Source organism: Poecilia formosa, unplaced genomic scaffold (assembly GCF_000485575.1).
Source record: "Poecilia formosa unplaced genomic scaffold, Poecilia_formosa-5.1.2 Scaffold5, whole genome shotgun sequence".
NCBI classification, from domain to species: domain Eukaryota; kingdom Metazoa; phylum Chordata; class Actinopteri; order Cyprinodontiformes; family Poeciliidae; genus Poecilia; species Poecilia formosa.
In genome coordinates, this window is record NW_006799944.1 from 4,821,328 (window position 1) to 4,845,359 (window position 24,032).

At 39.2% G+C, this 24,032-nt stretch overlaps 2 protein-coding genes across 3 annotated transcripts; one reads left to right on the top strand and one right to left on the bottom strand.

Annotated features, from left to right (window-relative positions):
• The first annotated feature begins 1,915 nt into the window (after positions 1-1,915).
• cyp1d1 (cytochrome P450, family 1, subfamily D, polypeptide 1) lies at positions 1,916-9,055 on the top strand. The gene is made up of 8 exons (XM_007564417.2): positions 1,916-2,024; positions 2,345-2,655; positions 3,584-4,192; positions 4,769-4,892; positions 4,988-5,077; positions 6,985-7,108; positions 7,191-7,277; positions 7,673-9,055. The coding sequence occupies exons 2-8, from the start codon at positions 2,365-2,367 to the stop codon at positions 7,953-7,955; spliced, it is 1,608 nt and encodes a 535-aa protein (XP_007564479.1). The 5' UTR covers positions 1,916-2,024; positions 2,345-2,364; the 3' UTR covers positions 7,956-9,055.
• A 1,660-nt stretch (positions 9,056-10,715) lies between these two features.
• kifl (kinesin family-like) lies at positions 10,716-23,694 on the bottom strand. 2 transcript variants are annotated; one of them, XM_007565404.2, is made up of 23 exons: positions 23,591-23,694; positions 22,943-23,123; positions 21,225-21,407; positions 19,036-19,125; positions 18,422-18,531; positions 17,540-17,632; positions 17,337-17,459; positions 17,111-17,203; positions 16,937-16,997; positions 16,729-16,856; positions 15,769-15,945; positions 15,495-15,658; positions 15,270-15,376; positions 14,231-14,337; positions 13,342-13,441; positions 13,057-13,249; positions 12,804-12,984; positions 12,491-12,728; positions 12,076-12,236; positions 11,749-11,853; positions 11,508-11,605; positions 11,346-11,424; positions 10,716-11,216 (listed from the first exon to the last, which is right to left on the bottom strand). In XM_007565404.2, the coding sequence occupies exons 2-23, from the start codon at positions 23,043-23,045 to the stop codon at positions 11,166-11,168; spliced, it is 2,745 nt and encodes a 914-aa protein (XP_007565466.2). In that variant the 5' UTR covers positions 23,046-23,123; positions 23,591-23,694; the 3' UTR covers positions 10,716-11,165. The 2 variants fall into 2 exon arrangements, with proteins under 2 accessions (XP_007565466.2, XP_016533432.1); XM_016677946.1 differs by lacking the exons at positions 10,716-11,216; positions 11,346-11,424; positions 11,508-11,605; positions 12,076-12,236 and having other exon boundaries at positions 11,767-11,853.
• Between the last annotated feature and the right edge of the window lie 338 nt (positions 23,695-24,032).

Sequence of the window (24,032 nt, forward strand, 5' to 3'; positions counted from 1 at the left end):
CAATTCTTCGTCTCAGGACAGCTGAAGTTCAGTCAGATCGGACAAGGAACGTGGTTCTTTTCAAAGAAAAAATAGTCACGTACAGTCACAGAACTAATAGATTTTTTTGAAGCAGATAAATGAAAACAAAGCTGAAAAAAGCCCACAAACTACAAGAGTAGCTCAAATGGGAAAGGAGTTAGCATATACTAAAATTTTCACAATTTATATCAAGATTTGTGTCTTTTAATCTGATGTCACACTGCTTCATTCGTGTGCTTGAACTTTTCACATTATGCTTATTTACAACAAGATTTTATTGTAGGTTATTTGATTTTTCACTTGAATCGAGAGGCATTCTAACACATTAATATACTTTAATCTAAACCATCCCAGGTAACGCTGCCTGTATGTTTAGCACTGTCCTGTTTCAAAGCGAATCCCCCCCACATCCGTTTGACGACTCACCCTGGCTCCCTGCAGTGAGCGTGTCTGTCAGATGGGACCAGGAGAGCATGATGGAGCAGCAGGTCAAAGGAGCTGTCAATGGAGCTTACAGTGTTGGGCGTCCTGCAGCTGAGCCTGAGCTAAAGTGACAGTGAGCTCAAGCTAAGAAAGAAGATAGAGGGGGTTGAACGGTGAGAGAACAAGACTCGGACAAAATGTAAAATAAGTCGTAGAGGCAAACAAAACAAGGAAGCAATTTGAGTATGTTTCAGAAATGACAAAATGTACAAATATAAAGAGCAAAGAAAGAAATGTGGGCATCAGATGTAGCAGTCTTCATTTGAAATGCTAATATCACAATGCAATTAAAAGGTTTTATCAAAAGGCATTGCAGGTGCATAGTGAAAAGAAATTAGAGTCAACAATCCACAGTATAATTAAACTGTTACACTTTCTTTAAATTATAACCACAAACATCAGTATATTTTGTTTTAATTGTATGTCACAAAATACAAAGTAGTGGTTCATACTAATGTGGAGAGAAAATAATAAAATTGTTTTAATGAAAAAAATAAAAAACTTAATTATTTTTTGATTATTCTGAGCTGCATTTACAGCTCCAAGTCTTTTGGGATAGGCCTCTTTCAAATTATCCCATTACAACTGTCCTTTCCCCCCAAAAAAATAACTCAAGCTCAGTCAGATTTGACTGGGATCATCTGTATTCTTTTCCTTTTTAGGTCTGGAGTTCAGAATGATAGGAAATCCTAAAACAAAAACCTTTCCTTCGTATCTCAGGCTCCATATGTTTAGGATAGTTATACTACAATAAAGTGCACCAAGACCCCAGTTGTAAGCAACTTTTCAGCCTCTGACAGACTTTCTTTCAGTAAACTATCACCAGCTTCCCTGTTCCAGAACTAAGCATGAAAATGCTTAGTCTTGATCCCGTCTGACCATCTGAAAAAAAAAGAAAAAGAAAAAAAAGCTTTGAACAGTTTTCCCACAGCATTATGCTGCCACTACTTGGATCACTGCGTATGCTCAGGACTGATTTAGTTTTTCGTTTTCAGACGATGGACTGTCCAGATCTCTGTTATATGTAAAATGACAAACAGCACCATCTTGTGACAAATTACACAAATTACAATTTGCAAACGACATTTTTTCAGGTAATGGTCTCGTGTTTAAAAATGTTTAAATAATTCAGACATGTGACCGTATTAACATAACAACAGATACGTTTCTTCCCAATACTGTTCACAAAATATGAAGTGCGGACGGGAGAAAGAACAAACGCGGAACTAGCCAAAAATGTGTAAGTTTATTAAAACGCTTGCGTTCATTCTCGATATAAACATAAATGTTTCGCTAATCTTACCCCTTATTTAAGTATCTTGAACAGCAGCTCATGCATTCAGGCTAACCTTTTTAGAGGACAGCAGCTTCCTCTACAGACGGGGAGGTCCCTGTACAATTTATGAAACCCTCCCCTGCAAACATCATCAAACTACAAACTTCTTTCTGGTCTGCATTGGGTCTCTCGTTTCTCAGCCGTTTAGTTTTTGCACATAAAAGCCGCAGAGGATCACAGTGTGGTGAGTTTTACCTCACAATTTTTCTAAAGCTATTTCCCATCAAGTGCAGATGTTTCATATTGATGTTTTGTTTGTTTGTCCGTTTGTGAAATCACGCAGAAACTGTCTGGATGAGATTTATATATCCATGCTTAGAGGTGGATCATAGGAACAGGAAAAGCACTTTAAACTTTGGTGTGGATTTGATCCAGTTTATTGCAGTCTGTTAAACAGGAAGCCTTGGAGGAGTTCTGACTTGGATGACTTTTTCCTGCATTTATTTCTGTCTTCCTGTCTTTGTTTTATTTAGACATTGTTTTCACTTTCTGCTCTCTACTTAGCATGTTCCTGATTTGACAACATGGGGCTGATCCTGTCAGGATGTCTGTCAGCCAAAGAGGGCTCTAGTGCACCTCTTTCCAGCGTCACTTTTGCTCTGTGTCTTTTTACCCTCATACTCCTGGCCATCAGGGTAAAACAGAGCCACAGATTTTTCTTCTCCTACCACCATGACTCCCACTTGGACGACACAAAGTTTCCTACTGCTCCAGGCCCCAGACCTTGGCCCCTTGTGGGCAATCTGCTTCAGGTGGGAGACCAGATGCATCTCTCACTGACTCGCCTGGGTCTGCAGTATGGTGATGTTTTTAAGGTGAGGTTTTTAAGGTGATATTTTTCCAGTTCGTGTCTGGATTATAATTTATTAAGACGTTATTGACCCTCATCATATCTGTGAATTTAAAAAAGTAATTTGAGCCTTTTGCGATAACTTTCAGTAATTCTTATTCCAGGTTGAACCGACAATACAACCTCAAAGAATCGGGTGTGCATGTTGAATTTATGAGTTCTGGTGTAATTCAGAGTGGCTTTGTTTTATTTATACTGACTGGGTTCCTTCACAACCCTACGAGTAAATACATGTAAATTAGAACGAGGGTTAAAGAATTTGAAGGTACCATGCATCATTGGTTTCTCTGACAGCAAAGCAGACTCCTCAGCATCATGTCCTCACCACCATGCCTAACAGCTGGTAAAGTTTGCACAGGTTTGAGAGCCTCGCCTTGATTCCTACAAACAAACTGATTGTCACAATGGATAAACAGCTCAATTTTAGCTTGTTTGATCTTGAAACTTTTCCAAAGCAGTAGCTTGTATTTCACTATTTGAAGGTATTGGTTGTGGAGTAGATGGTTCTTCAGCGGTTTGAAATCTATGTTGATTTGAACAGTTTGAACAGTGACACTGATGTTTTTTATGATAGGCTTCTGAGTTGGTGGTTCATTGATTGTTCTTGAACATCCTAACAAATGTCTTTCTTTCTGAGGGCTAAATTTAGAGTCAGATGACTTAAACTCTCAAATCAAGCATTTAGAATGACTCCAACTGAGAAACTATTGTAAAATTTGTGGACTTTGATTATAATTCAGATCGTTGACATTTTTTTTTTAAATTAACTGATGCTGTTTGTTTATATTCATTCCATGAAATTCAGCTTTAAAAGTCCCAAGTTAATTTAGTATTTGTGCCCATGATGCATGTATATGAACTTATGACTGGCGTTGTGTGTGTCTTTGCCTCAGATGCGTTTCGGCTCTTTGACAGTGGTCATCCTTAGTGGGTACTCCACCATCAGGCAGGCACTGGTTCGTCAGGGAGAAGATTTTGCTGGACGACCTGAACTTTTCACTTTTTCCGCCGTGGCTGACGGGACCAGCATGACCTTCAGTGAAAAGTATGGACCTGCGTGGCTTCTCCATAAGAAGCTGTGCAAAAATGCCCTAAGGTCCTTCTCCCAAGCCGAGCCGAGGGGATCAGGAGCCACTTGCCTCCTGGAGGAGCAGGTGTGCGCTGAGGCTGCTGAGATGGTGGAGGTGATTTGGGAAGAAGTCGCAAAGAACCACAAGACGATGGGTATAGATCCCGCAATATCCTTAGTGACATCTGTGGCAAATGTGGTGTGTGCCCTGTGTTTTGGGAGAAGGTACGACCACAATGACAAGGAGTTTCTCACCATTGTGAACATAAACAACGAGGTACTGAAACTTTTCGCTGCAGGGAATTTGGCTGACTTCTTCCCAGTGTTTCGTTACTTTCCCAGTCCATCTTTGAGAAAAATGGTCCAGTACATTCACAGAATGAATGGATTTATGAAGCGAAGAATCAAGGAACACATCAACACCTTTGATAAGGTAAAGAAGCCTGCTAACCACATTAAAACAAAAAACCTATTGTAAAAGAATGAAAAGGGGAAAAGAGTTCACATTTGCTAAAGTATTTATAAATTCTGATTAGATTAGTGTCTTGAGGTTTATGCACTTTTCAGATGATTACTCCCATCTTTACTTCATCTTGTACTGTATGCAGTCCTACATAAGTTTGGGCGTTGGATGTGTGCACATCTTGTTTCCTTTAGATTATGCCACTTATTTGTATCCCAATCTTTTAATCTGCCATTGCACACATACGGCACCGGCCACTGTAGCCAAAAAATAACAAACAAGTCCCCTGGGACGGACTTTTGTTCTTGTGCAGAGTGCCTAAAATGTTCGCACGCACTCTAATTAGGAATTACCAACCTAGTGGAAGACACGCGTCCCAGTATGACTGATTACCATTTTGTCCCTAATTAATTCATTCAAAATTCAGTTCTAATTTCCTACATAATCACAAGATTGATTTTCTCTCCCCCTTGTTGTAATGATGGCGACAATCTCAGGAGGCCATGCCATGAAAGTTTCAGTCATGTTTTGTACTTGTGGTTGCAGAACTGCATCCGGGACATCACAGATGCTCTGATCGCACTTTGTGAAGACAGGGAAGAGAACAGGGACACGTCTCTACTTACCAACTCTCAGATCATCCACACCGTCATAGACATCTTCGGTGCAGGTTAGACGAACCAGCATAGCGACGCCAGTGGCATTAGTGCATAAAAAAGACACCCTCGGTTTTTATTCAGCTGTGCATTTTGTGCTCTCCAAAAGGTTTTGACACCATCATTGCTGGATTACAGTGGAGCCTCTTGTACCTCATCAAGTTTCCAGACATCCAGGACAAAGTACAGCAGGAGATTGGTATTGTTTTATGTGTTTAATAGGATAAATATATCGAGATCTAAATTACTGAGTGTGTTTGTGATGAAAACTGAAACCCTAACTGCCTGGTCAGTGTGACCGCAGCCTTTGAAAACAGAAAGAATGTACGCTATGCTAATAGCGTGAGCCTGTCTGTTCTCATGAATGAGTCAGGGTTTTACTGTCCAAAAATAGCAGGTTGCTCATTAATGAATCCAAGTAGCACTTCACTAATGAGCCTGAGTTTGTGTCTGTTGGTTTTATTACAGAGACAAAAATCAAACTGCAATAGTTCCTAATAATAGTGATCTGGAACATATTGATCAATATCAAATTTAGCCCCAAAGGAACGTCAAACATTTACCAAGCAGATAGAAAAACAACATTCAGGGGGGAAAAAAAAGTTTTATAATGTTCATGAAAGTAGCATGAAATTTGTGAACTTTGAGGAAAATCGAAGCACAACAGGTGCAATAAAAAGTCAACTGGTCTTGGAGAAACTCACAAAAGCTCAGACCAAGTTTTTGCTGACACCGGAGTTACTTTTGATGTAGATTGACTGAACCGGTGCCGAATATCCTGGGGCACGTCACATTTTCACAGTGAGAGGAAGGGAGGGGGGATGCCAGGAGGTGACAGGATGAATCAGAACAGTACAAGGGTTGGAGAGTTCAAGAGAGACACAAAGGCAGTTACACGCAAGGCTCTGAACGATCATAATTTACCATTGTTCCTTAACTAAAATATCAAAAGGAATGGGCTGAATGGCTTTTCTTTGTAAGGATGGACTGCAGCTGAACTAGACACCTTATTCGCAAAACCAGGACTATTTAGAGTGAAAACAAGATATGAAGTGAAAACAAGTAAGCCCTTAGCCCTATAATCTTCAGTCAACTGCAAAGTTGTCATGCCCATTAAACTTTCATAGATTTTGCTGGAATTTCACGTGATGGGCCGACAAAATGTTTGGAGTGGGGCTCGATTGTAAACAATATCCAAAGCTTGGAGAGTACTTTTCAGTCTATCATCTGAGAATGGACACAATATGGCACCAGGACATCTCAGGTGTGATTATCTGTCGATATAAAAACTCAGCATCTCGCACTTTGCACGTCTTGCAGTAATATAAACGTGGAGAAAAGAACACAGAAAAATTAATAGTTGAGTGAAGTCCAGTTGGTGGAAAACTAAGACTGCACATCAGCCAAAAAATCATCTCCACAGACACCTGGTGTTTGCAGCACCATGCTGTGGGGACGCTTTGGTAAACCACAAACAGGGAATCTGATCAGTGTGTGTAATACTGGGCAATCCTGGAAGAAAACCTGTTAGTCTGCAAAATCCCTAAACATACGGTTAGAGAAACTATAAAACTTTTAGGTGAAATCATGCGTTAGAATAACTCAATTAAATTGTATATTTAAGTCTTATTAAGTTTTTATGTTGATATTTGAACATTGGTGCTCATAGCTTTGATCCAATGTACTTCAGCTATTTAAGACATGTGACAATTACATCAGTTTTCAGAGGCTCAGTGTTGGTAGAGACATACCCCCAGTAGTCTAGCAGCTGTAATGATAACAAAAGCTAACTATGCAATTAATTAATAATTCCTCAGGTACGTTACATGAATCCCATTAGCTTCATTTTTATTTGAACATTTTAGAATTTCTACAATTTTACTATAAGTTGGTCTGTTGCTTAAAATCCCAATACATAAACTAAATGTTGTGTTTGTAATGTGGCAAAAAGGCTCAAGGGATATTAAGACTTTAGGAAGACGTTACATGTTTTCAAAAATAGTTACAAGTCTATTAAATAAAATAACAGAAAATAAAGATGGAACAATAACTTATCAGTTTACTGTAAATATTTAGTTGGATCTGTTGTTTGATTCTTCTTTTAAGATGAACACATTGGCTCAGCCAGACTTCCCGGGTTTGCAGACAAGCCCAACATGCCCTTCACTGAAGCATTCATATTCGAGGTGTTTCGTCACTCTTCCTATGTTCCTTTCACCATCCCTCACTGGTAAGACTGGAGCTTTGGCTGCAGTTCATTTTGGTTTAGCGTAAATATTGTCAGAACCTTTCATATGTTCCTTTATTTCCAGCACCACCAGAGACACCATCCTGAATGGATATTTCATCCCAAAGGACACGTGTGTCTTCATTAACCAGTATCAAGTCAATCATGACGTGTGAGTAGGCGCAAACATTGACACTGATTGATGTTTTGCACATGGCTTATACCAGATCAGGTGTGTATTGTCTTCTGGGCTATTTTTCAATAAGCTTTGCATCTAAGGGGACAAAGTCAGATTCCAATCAGGCTGGATGGACAGTGTTTGTAAACAATGGTTTTCAAGCCTCGCTATAGACCTTTATGTCTGGACTTTGACTAGACCATTCTTTTATTAAGTGTTTTGGCTCAAATTCCTGGTAGACATATGCTGTTTGTGTTCTTCTATTAAATAAAGTCCCACTGAAAGACTGAACTTTGTGGTTGTGTGATAGTGCAAAATGTGGAAAAGTTTGAATGTAATAAATCATTTTGTAAGATGTAGAACTTTCACTGTTTTTCATTTCGAACTAGGGACCTTTGGGGTGATCCAGAAAAATTTCGGCCACAGCGCTTCCAGGGCCCATCCGGACAATTAAACAAGGAGCTGACAGAGAAGGTTCTCATCTTTGGCCTGGGGAAGAGGCGCTGTCTTGGGGATGGATTTGCACGTTTGGAGATGTTTGTGTTTCTCACCACGCTGCTCCACGGTTTGCGGATTGAAAATGTTCCTGGACAGGAGCTGGATCTCAGCACAGACTTTGGTCTGACCATGAAACCACGTCCGTACAGGATTACAGTCTCCCCCAGATTTTAGACCCTCTGGACATCACAAGTCCACAGAGACGGAGGATCCGTTCACAGACTGGAGTTTCTTTGTGGTTTAAAGAAACTAAAAAGGAGCAGTTTCTCTATTAAACACACCATTTGTTTAGATGTTCAGGTCAAGCAAACTGCATTGGTATATGTTGAAAATGTTCCAGTACCTAGAGTCCATCTAAATAAAAAAAGAATAAGCAGTCCCTCATTAAAAGCCTTTACATGAACTTATTATTTACAGTTAAACACCGGGGGAGAGGAGGGAACCATTTTACTGAGCGGTGATTGGTGCTTCAAGCCTGAAACTGTTCAGCCAAGGTTCATCCCTCTTCTCTTTGTCCTGCCTCAGCTTTTAAACTGCTGTAATCCGCTCACCTACGTCATGCCTCTGGCTCCTCTTCCACTTATTGTTGCTTTACGTCATACACATTAACTAGTTCATCTTCTCTTATAGTTATTGTTTAAATATTACTGTCCTGAACCTTTTTCAAAGCCATCTCTCTCTCTCTCTCTTGACCTCCGACATTCTTAAATTACTGTCTCAGTCGACTGTAAAGATGGCAATAAAATGTGAAATTAGGGAAGTTAGTATCAATAAACTAGACTCACAGAAGTCTGGGAGTACATGTCTGAGTAAGAGTCGAGTAGGGCAGAATTATCCTTAAAAGGAAAGTGTTGTACTCCAAACTGTTGAAGCTTTTCTTTCTTTTTTTTTCTAGCAGACTCCTCAGAGGAGAATGCATTTCACTGGCGCATACTTCTGTCAACTAATGAATGAGCTGTTTCACCGGGATTGATGATGATGAGTTGCATCTGTAATCACTTCCTTGCTGACAGTCACAGAAATTTGTAGCCGAATAGCTTCTGATTCCCATTAGTTTATGTAACAATGACGAATGTTTAGTGACTTGTAACACACTTGTGCATTTTATAACCGCTGCATTTATCTGGGAATCGATTGTTGTGTGACTGTATGCATTTTACTTTTTAAGAGTTAACAGAGCACTAAAAAACACATCACATGTGATAGGCAGGGTTGATAACTAAAATCATGTTTATGAATATTTTTGAAATAAAGAAAATGCACTTTTCTCAAAATCTGTGACTAATTTGTCTTAATTACCATTAGCTTGAGCAGCAGAAAAGCTGCTCAAGCTAATGGTAAGAAGAGTGTAGTTGAACACATGGAAATCCTGGAAGAAAAAACCTGGAAATGGGGTAGAGGCCCAGTTAAAGTTCAAACACATAAGTCTAAGTGAGAATCTGTAAAAAAGACTCAAAAATGATATGTATATACACTCTCCATCCAATCTGACTGAGTTTGAATATGTCCCAAAGGATGTACCACATGTGATGGTTCTACAAAATAAGTTAGTGTGGATGAAAACTCATTACAGAGACTACAAATGGAAACTAGCCTTTGTGGCACTGCTTTGTGTTAGCCTACCAAATAAAATACCAAAATAAAAAAAAACCCACTGAAGTTTGTGTGTGTAATATAACAATTTTTAAAAATTGATGCTTTTGTAAGACACTCCAATTACAGAACAATCCTCCATTTTCCTTTGTCTTATTTCTGTGCAGCAGCAAAGTGGTTTAATCAGCAAAGCAAACTATGAAGACCTAAGGAGCTGTTAGCCCTTTCATCAGTCATGTACCCCCTCCATCTGCGCTCTGCTCCTCACTGCAGGCTTTGTCCTTCACTTTGCTCTACCCGACTGACTCAGTGCAATTTAAACTCATCAAGAATAACAAATGAAGGCCAGCGTGTGTTGATTGGCCACTGATCCAAAGCAGCCAATAAAACGGAGCACGCAATGTTAGAAATGATGCCTCTGTACTGCGACACAAAAAGAACCACTTGTCGGATCTACGTCACAGATTAGGAGAGCGTGACAATTAAGACTAAGCCTAGCTACAGGTAGAAAAAAAAGAGAGAAGAAAAGCTGTACTAAAATGACTCCAGCAATTTATTTTGAAGGTCTAGAGTTTTTGGAGTGGAACAAAAACAAGCAAAGAAGCAGGAAATCCAACCTTCTACAGGTTCTGTAAATAAATAATTGATATGCTTCAGAAAATAAGTGGCTTGCAAAAACATACTCCTGAATCTTTTTCATGTGGACATCAATAGGCCTGTCACGATAACAAATTTGGCTGGATGATAAATTGTCCCAGAATTTATCGTGATAAATGATAACACTGTTGTTATGAAACCATTTTCAAGTAACAATTCTTCCAGATCAATTAACTTTATATTGTACCACACATTTAACACTGGAACTGGAAGACATTTTAAATGTCCAAAATAAACAAACAAAACAGAAACAACAAATAAAATCAATCATTCCCTTCAAACTGCCCTTCAAAATAAGGGCTGGTTGAGACTAAATCACCAGACTGAAGACTTTTATCATCCAATTTTTGGTGAAAAAAAGAGAAAAATGATAAATCATGCAAGTGAAAATGATTGTTTTAATTTATTATGCGATTAACTGATTTATTGATTATTGTGACAGGCCTAGACATTAATTTTCAAATCTATGGATTTAGGTCGTGACTTTGACTGGGCCATTCTAACACTTTGATCTAAATTGTTGTCTTGTAGCTATATCTGTGTGTTTAGTGTCGTCTGTGTAAAAATGTGAAAAAAATAAAATAAAAATTCTTCTTATACATTTCACAATTAATTGCAGCTGTGGGTATGTCACAAAAAATCCCAACAGGATAAGTAAAAATATAAATAAATTCACAGTGTATGAAATTATAAGACAGTTCAAAACAGCTCCATTTAATAGATTAATATCAAAGTTGATCATTTTAAACTACAGCTTTTCCAGTCCTTTTTCTTTCATATTATAAGTCAAACTAGAAAAATTAAAGAGTTTTCAGTCTTGGCTTGTAAATCCACTGTTAAAGAAACACAACATGTGCTTTTTGCTTTACATTTTTTTTTAGATATATAAAATATATAATAATCCTTTGCATGTATGAATCACTAAGTCTTTGTCATCCAACAAAACCTGAATTGTGGGAGCTTTATTTTACAGCTCAATGCATCAACATCCATTTTCAAACAGCCTTCAATCTCCAAAGCAAAACGTGACGTTCTTGTGAACCCCCCCATCTTCATCCAACATTTAAACCCTTTAAACATGCCAGCGATTACAAGACTGCCCGATAAAACACAGTGTGCAGAAACAACAGCCTGTCAAACATCCACCTCTTCCACAGCATGTCCAGATTTCAGCTTCATGATCACCTTTAAGAGACACAGAGAGGCAACCAGGACTTTAGTCATTTAAACTGCTGCAGTATTATCAAACATTTTGTTTTATTCTCAAACAGCAGAGCTTCATATCAAAGCAGAACAAAGTGAAACTGTGCGCACCTCCTTCAGCTGGGCGATCTCTTTACTGTCCACATTTCTCTGGGCGTTGTTGGTTATGGCCTTCACTCTCGTTGCATAACTGAAAAGATCCATCAAGTTCAATACATAGATTTCTACCAGCACAATAAAACAACTACTGTCTCTTTTGTGTCTGATTCTTACACGAGTGACGTGAGAGTTTCGTCCAGATTGTATTCTGATGGGGAAATGTTGACAATCATGAGGGTTTTGGCATTTCCTCCCAAAGAGTCCTGCATAACCTGGAAAGGACGGGGAAAAGAGTTGTGCTGCTTTGCATGACAGAATTTACAATCCAGGACCACATTTGGTTTTCATCAGCTTTTTTGTTTACTGCATGTTCTTTGGATAAATCTAGCTTGTGTATGTGTTCTTACACCAGCACCTGAGTGAGCTTGCTGTTCCTGTATGGTACATGTGGCAGCTCCGCGGACAATGCCGAGATCACATCACCCAAGGCACTCAGAGACTTGTTGATTGAGTTAGCCTCCTACAAAGTGGCAGGCAGTGCGTTAATAGTCAACCCCATTTAATTTGATACTCCTAAACTCTAAATTTCCAAGTCTTAAAGCAGACTTAGGTTTTAAGTTAATATCCCAAGACTTGAGTATCTCAAAGAGAATCTGAAAAAGAAGAGTGTTGCACAACTACAAACTCACCAAAAAAATATTCAAGGGGTTTGAATACTTTTCATGGTAACACATGAGCACACCTTTAGCTGGTGGTCCTTGGCGCCGGTCTTTGCTGCTCTTTCACTCCCTGCCAGGTCTACAAGGCTCAGCTTTCCGGTGTTGACACTCCCATTAGTCAGATTCCTGCTCTCCACCATGATGCCAACAATCAGATGGGAGCGGGAACTCTCCACATTCATCTCTTAAAAACAGCGGCGGTACAAAAATGACCAGCGCTGTTAGTTCAGAATCGTGATGCGCTTTTGTACAGACAGTTTCAGATAGAGCCCACCCAATCACATTCTAATAAACGTGGCTCTTCCGAAAGCTGACTCTCTGCAGCTCACCAGTTCAATAATGACGTACTTAGCTACTTTTTCTCTAACTGGAGCTAAAAGGATTAATCCAAACCATTTAGCGCAGCCCTGTTTGAACTGCACGGTACGGGGCACTCACTGGTGGCGGAGATGTGTCGATTGGCGCAAGCCTGTTGGAACAGAGCATAAAGCTCCTGGGCACTGGAAGCCTCCTTTGTCTCTGCTCCTTGGGCGAACACAACCCCCTTTCTGTTCCTTTTGATCTCCACCCGCCTGGTGGGGCCATGGGGTTGTGTCTGCGCATGGGCCTCACCCGCCTGGCTCACCAAGAGGTCCTGCAACCTGTCGTTGTACAGCTCCAGCATATAGGCCGAAACCTGAGAAAGGGGGGTGGGGAAGGATGAAGAGGCACCACAACCAGAGACAGGAAGAAGCAGGGGGAAGACTGCTACCTTGAAGTCAAATTTAGAGCCGTTCTCTCGCATGATGTCAAAAATGGCGTTGAAAGATCTGGGCATAATCCCAGGGTTCTTCTGATCTTTGTCCCCGACCATGGTGAAAGTTTTCCCTGAGCCTGTCTGGCCATACGCAAAAATGCAAACATTGTATCCATCGATGACTGACTGCATCAGCCTGTGGGAGGAAGGTGTTGGGGGTTATTGAGAAACAAAGTGTTTGATATTCTTGTGTGTTGTATTGTTTTACCTGTTTACATCTTGAAACAAATCTTCCTGAGAGGCCTCTGTGCTGAACACCTTGTCAAACTGAAACTCTCTGGGCCCACGTTGGGTTTCCACAGTGACAGAGTAATCGTCTAATTTAGCCACCACAACGGCCCCACCTTGTGCAGCTTCACTTCGGTTCACTGGACGAATTCGACAAAACACCCTGATTTTACCTGATGCGGACATAAAAGCATGAAAAAAAAAGTCACAAGAGTCTAGTCCTTACTGAAACAAAATCGATTGCGAGTTGGCAATGTCTGTGTACCTTTCATTTCTTCCACCATGTTATAATATTTCTTCCTCATTGCTCTTTCTGATGTGTAATTCTCAACTACTTTCTTTTTCTCTTCCTTTTCTCGCTTCAGCTTAAGAGAAGACAATGAAAACTTTGATACAGTGGAACCCAGACAGTAAGATGTGAATGAAAACATTCCTGTTCATTCAAAAAGCATTTTCAGTTCGTTGAGGCAAGTTTTGATTCTAATGGTGAAAATAAGTTTCAGCAAGAACCTGTAGGATCTGGGTTTAAAACCTGCTCTGCAAATAGTAGTGCTTTGGGTTCCTTTCTGTATATTATAGATTTAAATTTCTAGCTTAAATGTTCTCATAGGACCTAGCCCAAGTTCTACCAGGCCATGAAGTGAAGGGTTTCTGATTTTAATGTTTTATGTTTTTGAGTTTCCAGTGTATGTTGTCCTGGCTGACTTGCTGTCATTCCCAATCACTTCTATATTTCTATTATTTTTCTCACCTTTGAAAGGATCAAAAAACCCAAATTAAATGATTTGAAGGGGTGATTTTTGGAAAACAATTATCTCACAGCCCCAACTTTAACCCAACCAGTAACTCCAAGAATCTCAAGTTTAAATAATAAAAAAAGATATATTGTCCTTTTTTTATTTTTAGAATAGATAGGTACCAGTAAACCTGAAATGATTCAGTTGGTACAAGCAATGGACAAATTAAATGGATTTTGGAAAAACTCTATGCTTATGTGGACATGGTTACAAATCTTAATGTCTTTATATTTTACTATTAATGCATAAAAGAAACATGTCTGGGGGTCAATCCCTACGCTGGTTCTGCTGCTGGTGCCCCACAGTCTCTTAAAACTTGTCCTGCAAGTTGTCGCAGAACCTGATCTGATCGCTTACCTGATCCTGCAGCAAGAGAAGCTGCTGGCCGATGCCCTTTACAGTCCTCTGTGCGGTTGGAAGTGTCTCTTGTCCCAGGATGTCCTCCAGCTCAGACATTTCACAATCTAAGCACGGAGTAAAAGTCAAGCTTGAGTATCAGTCATTCGTCATTTCTCAGATAGGAAAACTAAATGTGATCATCTGATGTGATTGCAAGGCGGATGTAACTACAATATAAAAATGGTTAGAATCTGCTTCAAGATGTCGGTTCAGTGGAACATTGGTCTAATTCTTCATGTGGGCTCTCCAGCAGAGAACAGCAAGGTTGATATGCTCAAATGGATTATGTTACAAAATTATTCATACTCTTACTTGATTTAGATTCAGTTATTTTCTTTCAACCATGTTTGTTGCTGATAGGAAGAGAGATGGGGAACTCTCAAAGCACGATATGACAATGACGAATTAAGCATTTTTCTTTTCTATTAACATTTAAAATATCCCAATAGCCAATAGAAAAGCTGTTTTAGGCACTACAATAATCAAACCTTTTGCTGAGAAGCTTTTTCATGTTCCCACTTGTATTTTCATTCCTTATCTTTGGCAATGATCTCCAAGTCTTTGAAATTAGAAACCTCGTAGCCATTATCTTAATCTTTGCTCCCTTGATTCTCTGTTACATTCAAGTCAGAACTTTGGCTAGTCCAGTAATTTTGGGCTTGACTGTGATAAAAGTCTGTATCTTTCATGAGACTTGTGGTTGAAGAAGTTTCTGTACTGAAGCAAGAAGTTCAGCTTCAACTAGTTTGGTGATACATGAATGTGAAACTCAAACTTGATTGCAAGCAGCGCTTTGTAATGTCATGCAGGAATTGCCAATGAACGTCACAGCTGTGGGTGATAGGTAAAAGTTTAACTCCCTCAATAGAAAATATTGAAAATGTTTATTATAACAGCTTGTGTGATCAGTGTTTTGATCAGTTATTGTCCTCTAGCGTTTGGAGCTATTAATTTACTCATGCATTTTTGGGCCAATATTCCTTAGAGTTGAACTCACCGTTCATTACAGGGCATTCCCCAGATTTGATGTAGCCCAAAGCAATTTGACACACCTCGTGTTCCCTCACTGTCTCTTGCAGAAAAGACAGACTTGACTCATCTGACCTATAAAGTGAAACAAACGTTTAAACTGCAGTTTTAATATTTTTTCCTCAGTAAAGGTTTATACAGATATTTCAAGCCATGGTAATTTTTTTTGCAGACAGTTTTGAATATCTCTAACCCCTCTTGTCTGGGAGTCTTCTCTTTTTCATTGCTGTCCTGTTTAGCTGTTTGCAGATGAAGACGCAGTTTGTCTCTGGCTTCAGCCAAAGCAACCTGATTGTCGTCAATCATTTGGTACAAAAGAGCTCTCGACTCAGGCACTACACTGCAGATTTCATGGGCCTTGAGGAAAAATGATTGTAAGGGATCAAACGTCAACTTTGGAAGACATATTTGAGATAATGTGAGAAGCAGCCTGAGGGCAGCTGTTCTGCACAGTGTGTGGCCGGCACCTTGATTATGACGGTGGGGAGCAGGACGCTGCAGTGTGGCTGTAGGACAGGAGGGACAGGGATCCTCTCTGCTTCCAGGAGCTCAGTGATCTCCCTCTCCTTCTGGTACAGGCTCTCCTTCAGCTCCTCCAGGCGGGCGTTGGCTCCCTCCAGTGGCTGATCTGAGACACTGCATGTCTGAATAAAATTTGCACGGTGACATAAAAATGCGCTTGCTTGCATTTAAATAATCACTAAATGTTAATATCAAACAAAGGTAACCCAGGTAAATAGAGGAATTTGATTTGTCCATTTTTATTAATCAAACAGATATGCAAAAAAACCAACCAACCAAACAAACAAGCAAAAAAACATTCTGCTACCTCTGGTAGGAACCACTGCTACCATGGAGTTGTACTCTTCTTTGTAAAAAAAAAAAAAAAAAAAGAGTAGTAATAGAGTCTCAGACTGGATGTGTTGGTTTGCGACACCTTCAAAAGGTTTCCAGTTTGTCCATAAACCCATGGAACAGAAATTTCAAACAGATCATGAAAATGTGTTTTTTATGGCAAACATATTTTTTGCTTGGTCTTGAAACATAGAGGAAGGTGAAATTTAGCCAAAAATTAAAACAAATGTGGTTAATCATTGTATAGCCACGATTTAGCAAAGGGGACTAACTAATGTTCTTTTTTTGCTTTAGAGTTAAATTGGCTTAGCTTTTCCTATAATAACTAAAATCATCACTAAAAAAAACTATTTTTTTTATTTACAGAGGTTACATTTGCATGATGTCAAAAAATTGTTTGAGTATCTGAAAGATTAAGAGTGACCAGAAAGCAAAAATAAATTAAAAGAGACAATTAAGGAGCAAAATACTTTTGTACACCACTCTACGTTAAATGATTACTCTCACAGATTAAACAAAACAAAAGAAAATATGTTGAACAAATATTTTGTCATTTTGATGATCCAACCCACCTCCGTTTGTTCTTTCTTGTCTGATTCCTCTTCCTCTGCTGCTTCCTGTTGCACCTGTGATGAAGATACTATCAATATTTCTTGGACTTGCCCTATTTCCTGCCTGGCCATCTGCAGCTCCTGCAGTGCTGTTCGGGGAAACACACACAGAGTAACTTTTCAGCTCCTTTTCTTTGTTTTCCATGTCGCCAAATGCTGCTGGACTCACTGGAGGCCTGGTGGCAGTGCAGGGCATCCAGCCTACTGGAGAACAGCTCCAGCATTTTGCTCTGACACAAAAGAAAAACAGAAGCGTTATTTTTTTACTCCCGCTCTTCTGCAATACGGCCACCAGAGTGTGCTCTGGTGTAGGAGCTGTAGGGCCTGCCACTTGCTCCCTGACTTTTTCTCTCTGCCATTGCAGGGTCTCTTCTTTCCATCTCTTCCTCTCAGCTCTTTGTTCCTCCAGCAGCCGCTCGTTGTGCGCAGTCAGCTCCTGCAGTACACATAAACGTCTTCAGTTATGTCCTGTGCTTTTCAGTCACCATGATGCACCATATGGGGGGAACAGAAATAATGGATTAGTAAATGAAAATGTTTGCATGAAAAGGAAAAGATGCATTTCTTACTGCAACTTTCTTCTCCAGGTCAGCCTTCTTCTCCTCCACTCTGTCCTGGTAGAGGTCCAGGAATCTCCTCACAGTGTTCAGTTTGTTCTGATAGTGAGATCTGACCTTCTGTACGATCCGTTCCTGAGAACACACGCAGAACTTCAATGAGAGTTCTGTTTAACTTCACATTCACACACTCTTACACTTTTTTTTTCTTTTACCTGTGTCTCCTGAGCTGTGAACTGGAAATGATCCTCCAGTTCCTGCACTGTTTGCAGATGCCTCCTCTTCATTGCCTTCATGTCTTCAGAAATCTGCTCGTACACAATATGCTGTAAGTTAGCCGAAATGTGCAAAACTGCGTCCTGTTTTGCAACATGATGATCTAATGGCTTCGAGGTAGCAGCGTCAGGGCAACCATGTGAGAGTGAGTAATAATAAAACACAGGAAATCTGACAGTAGCACCATTGTGTTTATCCATGTGCTCACACTGAACAACCACACACAGATGCCTTGATGGTTGCTTGACATTCAGCATTCGCTGCTTTAGGAGATAAAATTATAGTTTTGGTTTTCAGTGAAATAACAGTAGATATTAAGTGTGTTGAAGAGATTTATACTCCTTGAATTTCTTTAAATTTTGTGATGTTACATTTACAAAAGTATGTGTACTTATTAAGGTTTTATCTTGTAGACTAACACATTTGTATGACAAGTTAATTCTTGTCATAACCTAACCCTGCTCTTAGCTTCTTACCTCTCTCCTGTGTGCTCTCCAATATCCCTGAGCAAATTTCTTCTATTATTCTAGAATAATTTTAAAGGAAATTAATTTTACTTTGACTTTTTAGGTTCTAAAATAACGGAATGTGAAAACAATTTAGCATTTTTTTCCCCCTTGCTTCACAATAATGCAATATTTCGTGTCGATCCATCCTATAAAATCCTGTCAAAATGTACTGCAGGTTGTGGTTGCAATGTGACAGAATGTGAGAAAGATGTCTGAATACTTTGCACAAAACAGATTTCACTGTAAGTATTTTTGCTGTGTGAGCTCCTTTACTTGTTTTGCACTGTTTTCCTGTGCTGCTCATTGTTTTACCTGAGTGATGCAGAGCTCAGCCGACTCATAGGGGATGTAAATCTTGAGTTCCTGTGAGCGCTCAGCTTCTCTGGCGTCACAGCCGACTCCCAGCTGAGATTCTGATGAGCCTGCATAAAAATAAATACGGATGATTGTTGTTTACTCTAGAGAAGGAACTCAGGTCGATAATTATTATCAAAGCAACCTGTGAAGTTAATCTCAACTTCCTACCAAATCCTTCTCCTCACCAGCCGTCTCTCATGTCTGTGAACTGTTTCAATGAAATACTTCTTTCCATGATTCACTTGGTAACTCATATTTTATATGTATTTATATGTTTGTTTGTTTTTAAACTTAAATGTTAAATAATAAACGTGCTGCCAGGGAACTCCAAGTGAACTTGAAAAATTTGTTTGGGGTTCTTGTCTAAGATGTGCTGTTAGTAGGTCAAACAAGGTAAAATAATCGTTTATATCCAGTTTTTCTTATCCTCTGATCCACTGAAGAAAGAAAAGCAAATTTAAAATAGCGGTTTAAATGTAGATGCAAATATCTATTATTAAAAAATATATCTAAAAATGCCTCCAAACAGATACTCATCATATTAACATAATTTATTTTGTATACAAAACCTTGTCCATTGCGTTTCCTCCTGTCTGCAGCAATCCAGCGTCTAAAAGCAGCCCACCTCCTCCTCCACGGGTTTTTGTGCCGATGCGTGTCTTGCACAGGAAAGTTGGAGGGTCGTTGTTAAAAACACAAAGAGTTCAAGGACAAAAGAGAAAGAGAAGGCATTCACATTTGAAACATGAAATTTGACTTGAGCATATGGATGTCGCATCTGGATCACACATTTTATTAGTTTTGTTTATGTAATTATTTAGAGCTTTTTGTCTGAATCTTTATTTTTGAAAATAATAATTAAAACTGGACCTGTATTGCTCTATCAGCTTAATTCTTTCTTTATTTTCTCTACCCTCTCTGTCTTGTTTGCAGTCACTTTTCCATCGTCAGACATTCACAGAGCCAATCCTTCTGGAAAAACAAAAGCAGCCAGCCAAACTTATCCTCTCTGCTGGGTGTGTTTAGAGTCACCGATGATGGGGGCGCTTTACCTTTTCTTAATATGAGGTATTATAATTGGGCATGTCACGACAGACGCATTCACTAGTGTAAGGTGAAGGTACTCCTGTTGAAATTTCAATGGATTATTACAGTTTACATTATCATAAAATAGAATAGAAACACCCTTATTGTCCAACAAAAGGGGAAATCTGGTGTAACAAAGGCATAAAACACACAAAAACTAAAAAAATATATATCTATTTGAAAATAGAAGAAGCTGAATTGTTCAAAACACAAACTAAATCTGGTGAGACATAGGATTATTATCTCAGATTATACCACTTTTTGCTGTAGAGGTGTTCATTAATCTGGCTTTCAATTCTGCTGCATTTGGGAGCTGGTAACACATATTTGATGATAATGTCTTTGATGATATTGGTAAAATATTTATTCACTTTGCTGAACCTTAAAATGCTTCTGGTGATCTGCAAGAAATTTTCTGTGACTCTAAATCTATCAGGTTGTTACTCCAAATATTGAGTTGTCATTTTTGCAACATAGAGAAAGAACGATTTATTTTACACACAAGCTTATTTTTCTTCTTGGTTTCTTTAATACTCAGCAAAAATGTGGCAACAAAAATTTTGGAAATTCCCTCAAATGACTGGAACCTGATCTACAAACGGCTTAACAGTGAAGAGGTTTGGGAACTGTATCCAGCCGTCTCACTGATTGTTTCTCAAGAATAAATAAATCCAGAATGCTACAAAGATAATGTAGGATGTTCAGCATTTTAAATAAAACACATTCCAGCCCATCAGCCTCTGGCTATAAATAAGAACAGAGGAAACATGTTCACCACCTTTGGAGTTGCCTGTGGATTTAGTGCCTTGCAAAAAAATCTACATCCACCTACAGCGTTTTTATATTTTGTAGTGACGTAACTACAAGTCTACATTGCTGCGATTTTAATGTGACAGACCAACACAAAGTGGTGCTTAATAGTAAAGTGCAAGAAAAACTGTTGAGTCTGTTGAGGTTGAGAAGACCTAAATGTTAAATGAGGGTGTTAACCAGCGTTAACACACTCATCCATGCGCCTCTCAGTCACATGATCAACATCAAGTGAAAGCGTTCAAGAGTGTAATTATTAACTTTATTTTTTTTACAGATGAGAAGAAGTAGTTCAAGGTGGACTCTTCTGTAATGATTGAACTGATTTATGAGACATTTATGACAATTTTATTGATCCATTTTGAGCACAAGAATGAAGACATACATTTCAAGAACATCACATTTTATTCAAAGTGTTTTGTACAATTTCAAGATGACATCTGACTGAATGTGTGCAGTTTTATGGTGATTTACACAAAAACAAAAAAAAACAAAAAAATAAAACAACCACTTTTAATTTGAAATGATCAAAGAGGTTATTTCCTGATAATTTTTTAACCTTTTGCATCAGCTTATATGTAAAGCCCTGAGTGATTCCAATCAGTCTGCTTTAAATCTTTCTCCGCTCTATCTGTCACACTCCCATCCCCTCTTTGTTTTCTGGTACAGGAATCTAGGCGTGTCGTCATGCTGTTACTCTCTTCTCAGAAATACCTTTCAGTGGAAAAACAGAAATCATGTCAGGATACTGAGAAAACGTTCCTATCATGTGGAAATGCATCAGCTGCCTTAGCTTGGGAGCAGACAGAAAGAGAACCCAAAGACTTAAACCAGAGCGAAGCTGAATGAGACTAAGACTGACCTGGTGCGTTGTTTCCGTACTGCTGAAGCTGTGGGTTGGGAAATTTTGGACTTGGCCTCTGCTCCTTTAATTCAGGCACACTCCCAGGTAGGTTCTCCAAATCCTGCTCCCACACCGGGGCATGGCCTGACTGGGACGGCTCCTCCGGCTCCTCCGTCGACCCGATAGTCGTCTCCCAGGCAACTTGAGACAGAGAGCGACATTCAGATGATCTGAATGAACACTGCATGGAGGTCATGTGGATATAAGTGCTTATATGTCACACCTAGGCAAGGTCTTCTTGTGAAATTAAAAATAAAATCAAAAATATATTTCACTAGACGTCTTTCAGTTCCTCTTGAAATGTTTATGGTGTGAGTCTTGATCAGTTTCTTAGCATTCCAGACATACTTCTCTAAGTTCAAGCCCAGACTGCAGCTGAACGACTCCGGCACGTTCAAAGAGGTTTTCTGTTCACACTGGCGTGAGCCTTCCCACAGCAACTCTTAGCAAAAAGATCTGCAACTCTGAATTCCTCTGTAACTTTCTGTGTCACTTCTGACTTTAAAGCACCTACAACATTTTAGAAGCTAGTTAATGTTGCCATTGATGGAAAGGAACCCATGTTAATAATAACCTGTGTTTACTTTGCAACAACACAACAGAATGTGTAATTCAAACAAGTACAGTAACTTAGACAAATTCATGCAGCCGTTTTTAGATCTGTCACACAATTCAAGCCTTTCTGGCAGGCGCATTGATCATTTACTCCGCCGCCGTTTCTTATTTTCACTCTGACCGTTGCTGCACCGTCAATTGCGAAACAGCAGCTGTGGAGGTGTGAAATGTTTTATCTATAGTGTATCCTGAGATCAGACAAATTAGGACTACAGTCAAGTTGCAGAGATATTTTAAAATAGCTGGAGGAAACTGCAGAGTTTATGATACGGCAAACTTTAAAAAAAAGAAACTGCAGAGTTTATGATACGGCAAACTTTAAAAAAAAACATTTACTGTAAGTTATCAAGATGCGGTTAGTTTAGATTAGTTTAGTTTAGTTTGCATAGTTTAAAATACAGATTAAAAGACACCAAGAAAAAAGAAATTAACAGTGCAAGAAGAGGTAAAAGCCCAGTGGGCCTATTTAAAGCCTCATCTGTTGATTATAAATATTTGAAATACAATCAATACAATATAAAAACACCTAAGAGTATTAATGTGAATTTAAATAAAACACGCAACAAGGAAAGAAAGTGACATTTCTTTAAGTTAGTACAGAGTTAAATAATAATTAAACTCTTTTAGAGAAAGACTGTGTTGGGTAAAACTAATCATTGTTTTATCATTTTAGTTGAGTGTTTTATTTGAGACTGCCTGTCATAAAATGCAAAAAGTCATTCCAAAGTTTATCTTCTCTGTACTGGAGAGAAAACTGACCTTTACTGGTTTGATAAATAGGAAGGTGATGTGTTTGTCTGGTCTACTGATGAAAATGTAAGAAGGCCTTTAAAACTTCTGTTAGCGCTCTGAAATAACAAATCTGCATCAGCTACAGAAACATCTGGAGCTAAATCTGACACCAAGCATGCATAAATTGCTAAAGGTGTGCTTACTTGAGGGTGCTTAGCTTTAAATGTGTCTTTCGCATCCCCACACAAAGTGTGGAAACCTCCTCTTTAAAAAAATTTATAAATTCCCATTTCACCTTGTCAGGAAGTTGTGTTATGTGATGCACTTACTTTGCTTCCCAGCAGGTGCCACTGAGTGATGCCTCCCTACTTTCTTTCCCAGGAAGGTCAGGGAGTAGGATCTTCTAGACGTCCCAGATGTGTTCATGTACATTATGTGTGTCGGTCCTCACCGCTGTTCTTATGTTCTACCGATTCTCTATAGCATTTGGAGCTGGATCAGTCCAAAAATCTGCAGGGAAAAGTAAGTTAAAATCCCCATGGAGCCGAGATAGATGAAAACAAACAAACAAAAAAAAAGTTACCTAATATGCAATCAAATTGGTCCAAATATTTCTGTCCACATGATGAAATCTTGTTCAATCCTTTAAATATTAGCAGATGTCTCAAAGCTGACACAGCCAATTCACGCAGAGAGTGTAATCTGCCTCTCAGCCTCTTCCAGCTTCTGTAAGCTGCAAGCTGAAAATCCCAAATACTTCTTCTTTATTTAACATTTTTAAAGAAATTGTCTACAGTTCTCAGCAGGAGCAGGAACAGATCCATTTCTACTTGCATGGTACCTGAAACACCCTCCCCAAAAGCAGCTATTTCCCAGAACACGCCACATTAAAACACGAATCAGTGTTTTTTCTTTTTCTTCCAATCCAAAGCAGTAGTGAGGTGGAAAATTAGATTAAAATGAGTTTAGATCAGTACCTGGTTGTGAGTCCTGAGCTCCCTGTCGGTGTGGCTCAGGTCAGTTTGGGTGCTGCTACGCTACAGCAGGACAAAGCCAAGCTAATCCCGATGCCTCAGGGGAACCAAACTCTCGACAGGGTTTAAATATTAAACTGCAGAGATGGAGTTTCACCAGCTCCTGGCTTCACAGCAGCAGAGCACGTTGGTAAAAAAATGCCCCCAAAGAGTCCTCAGGTTTCTCCTGTGGTAGATCCAGATTGTAACTGGACTCTTTGTTGTTACTCGGAGATGTTTAGTGTTTACCCCCTTGTAGGAGTTGTTTTATTTCAATTTGTTTTGGTGGAAATGGCACACATTTCTCCTTCATCAGGGTCAAATCTGACTAATTATCTTTCTTGCAATAAAAAGGAGTTGAATGAAGTGTATTTTTTTTCACAGTCCATGTTCCTCCTGGAGATGC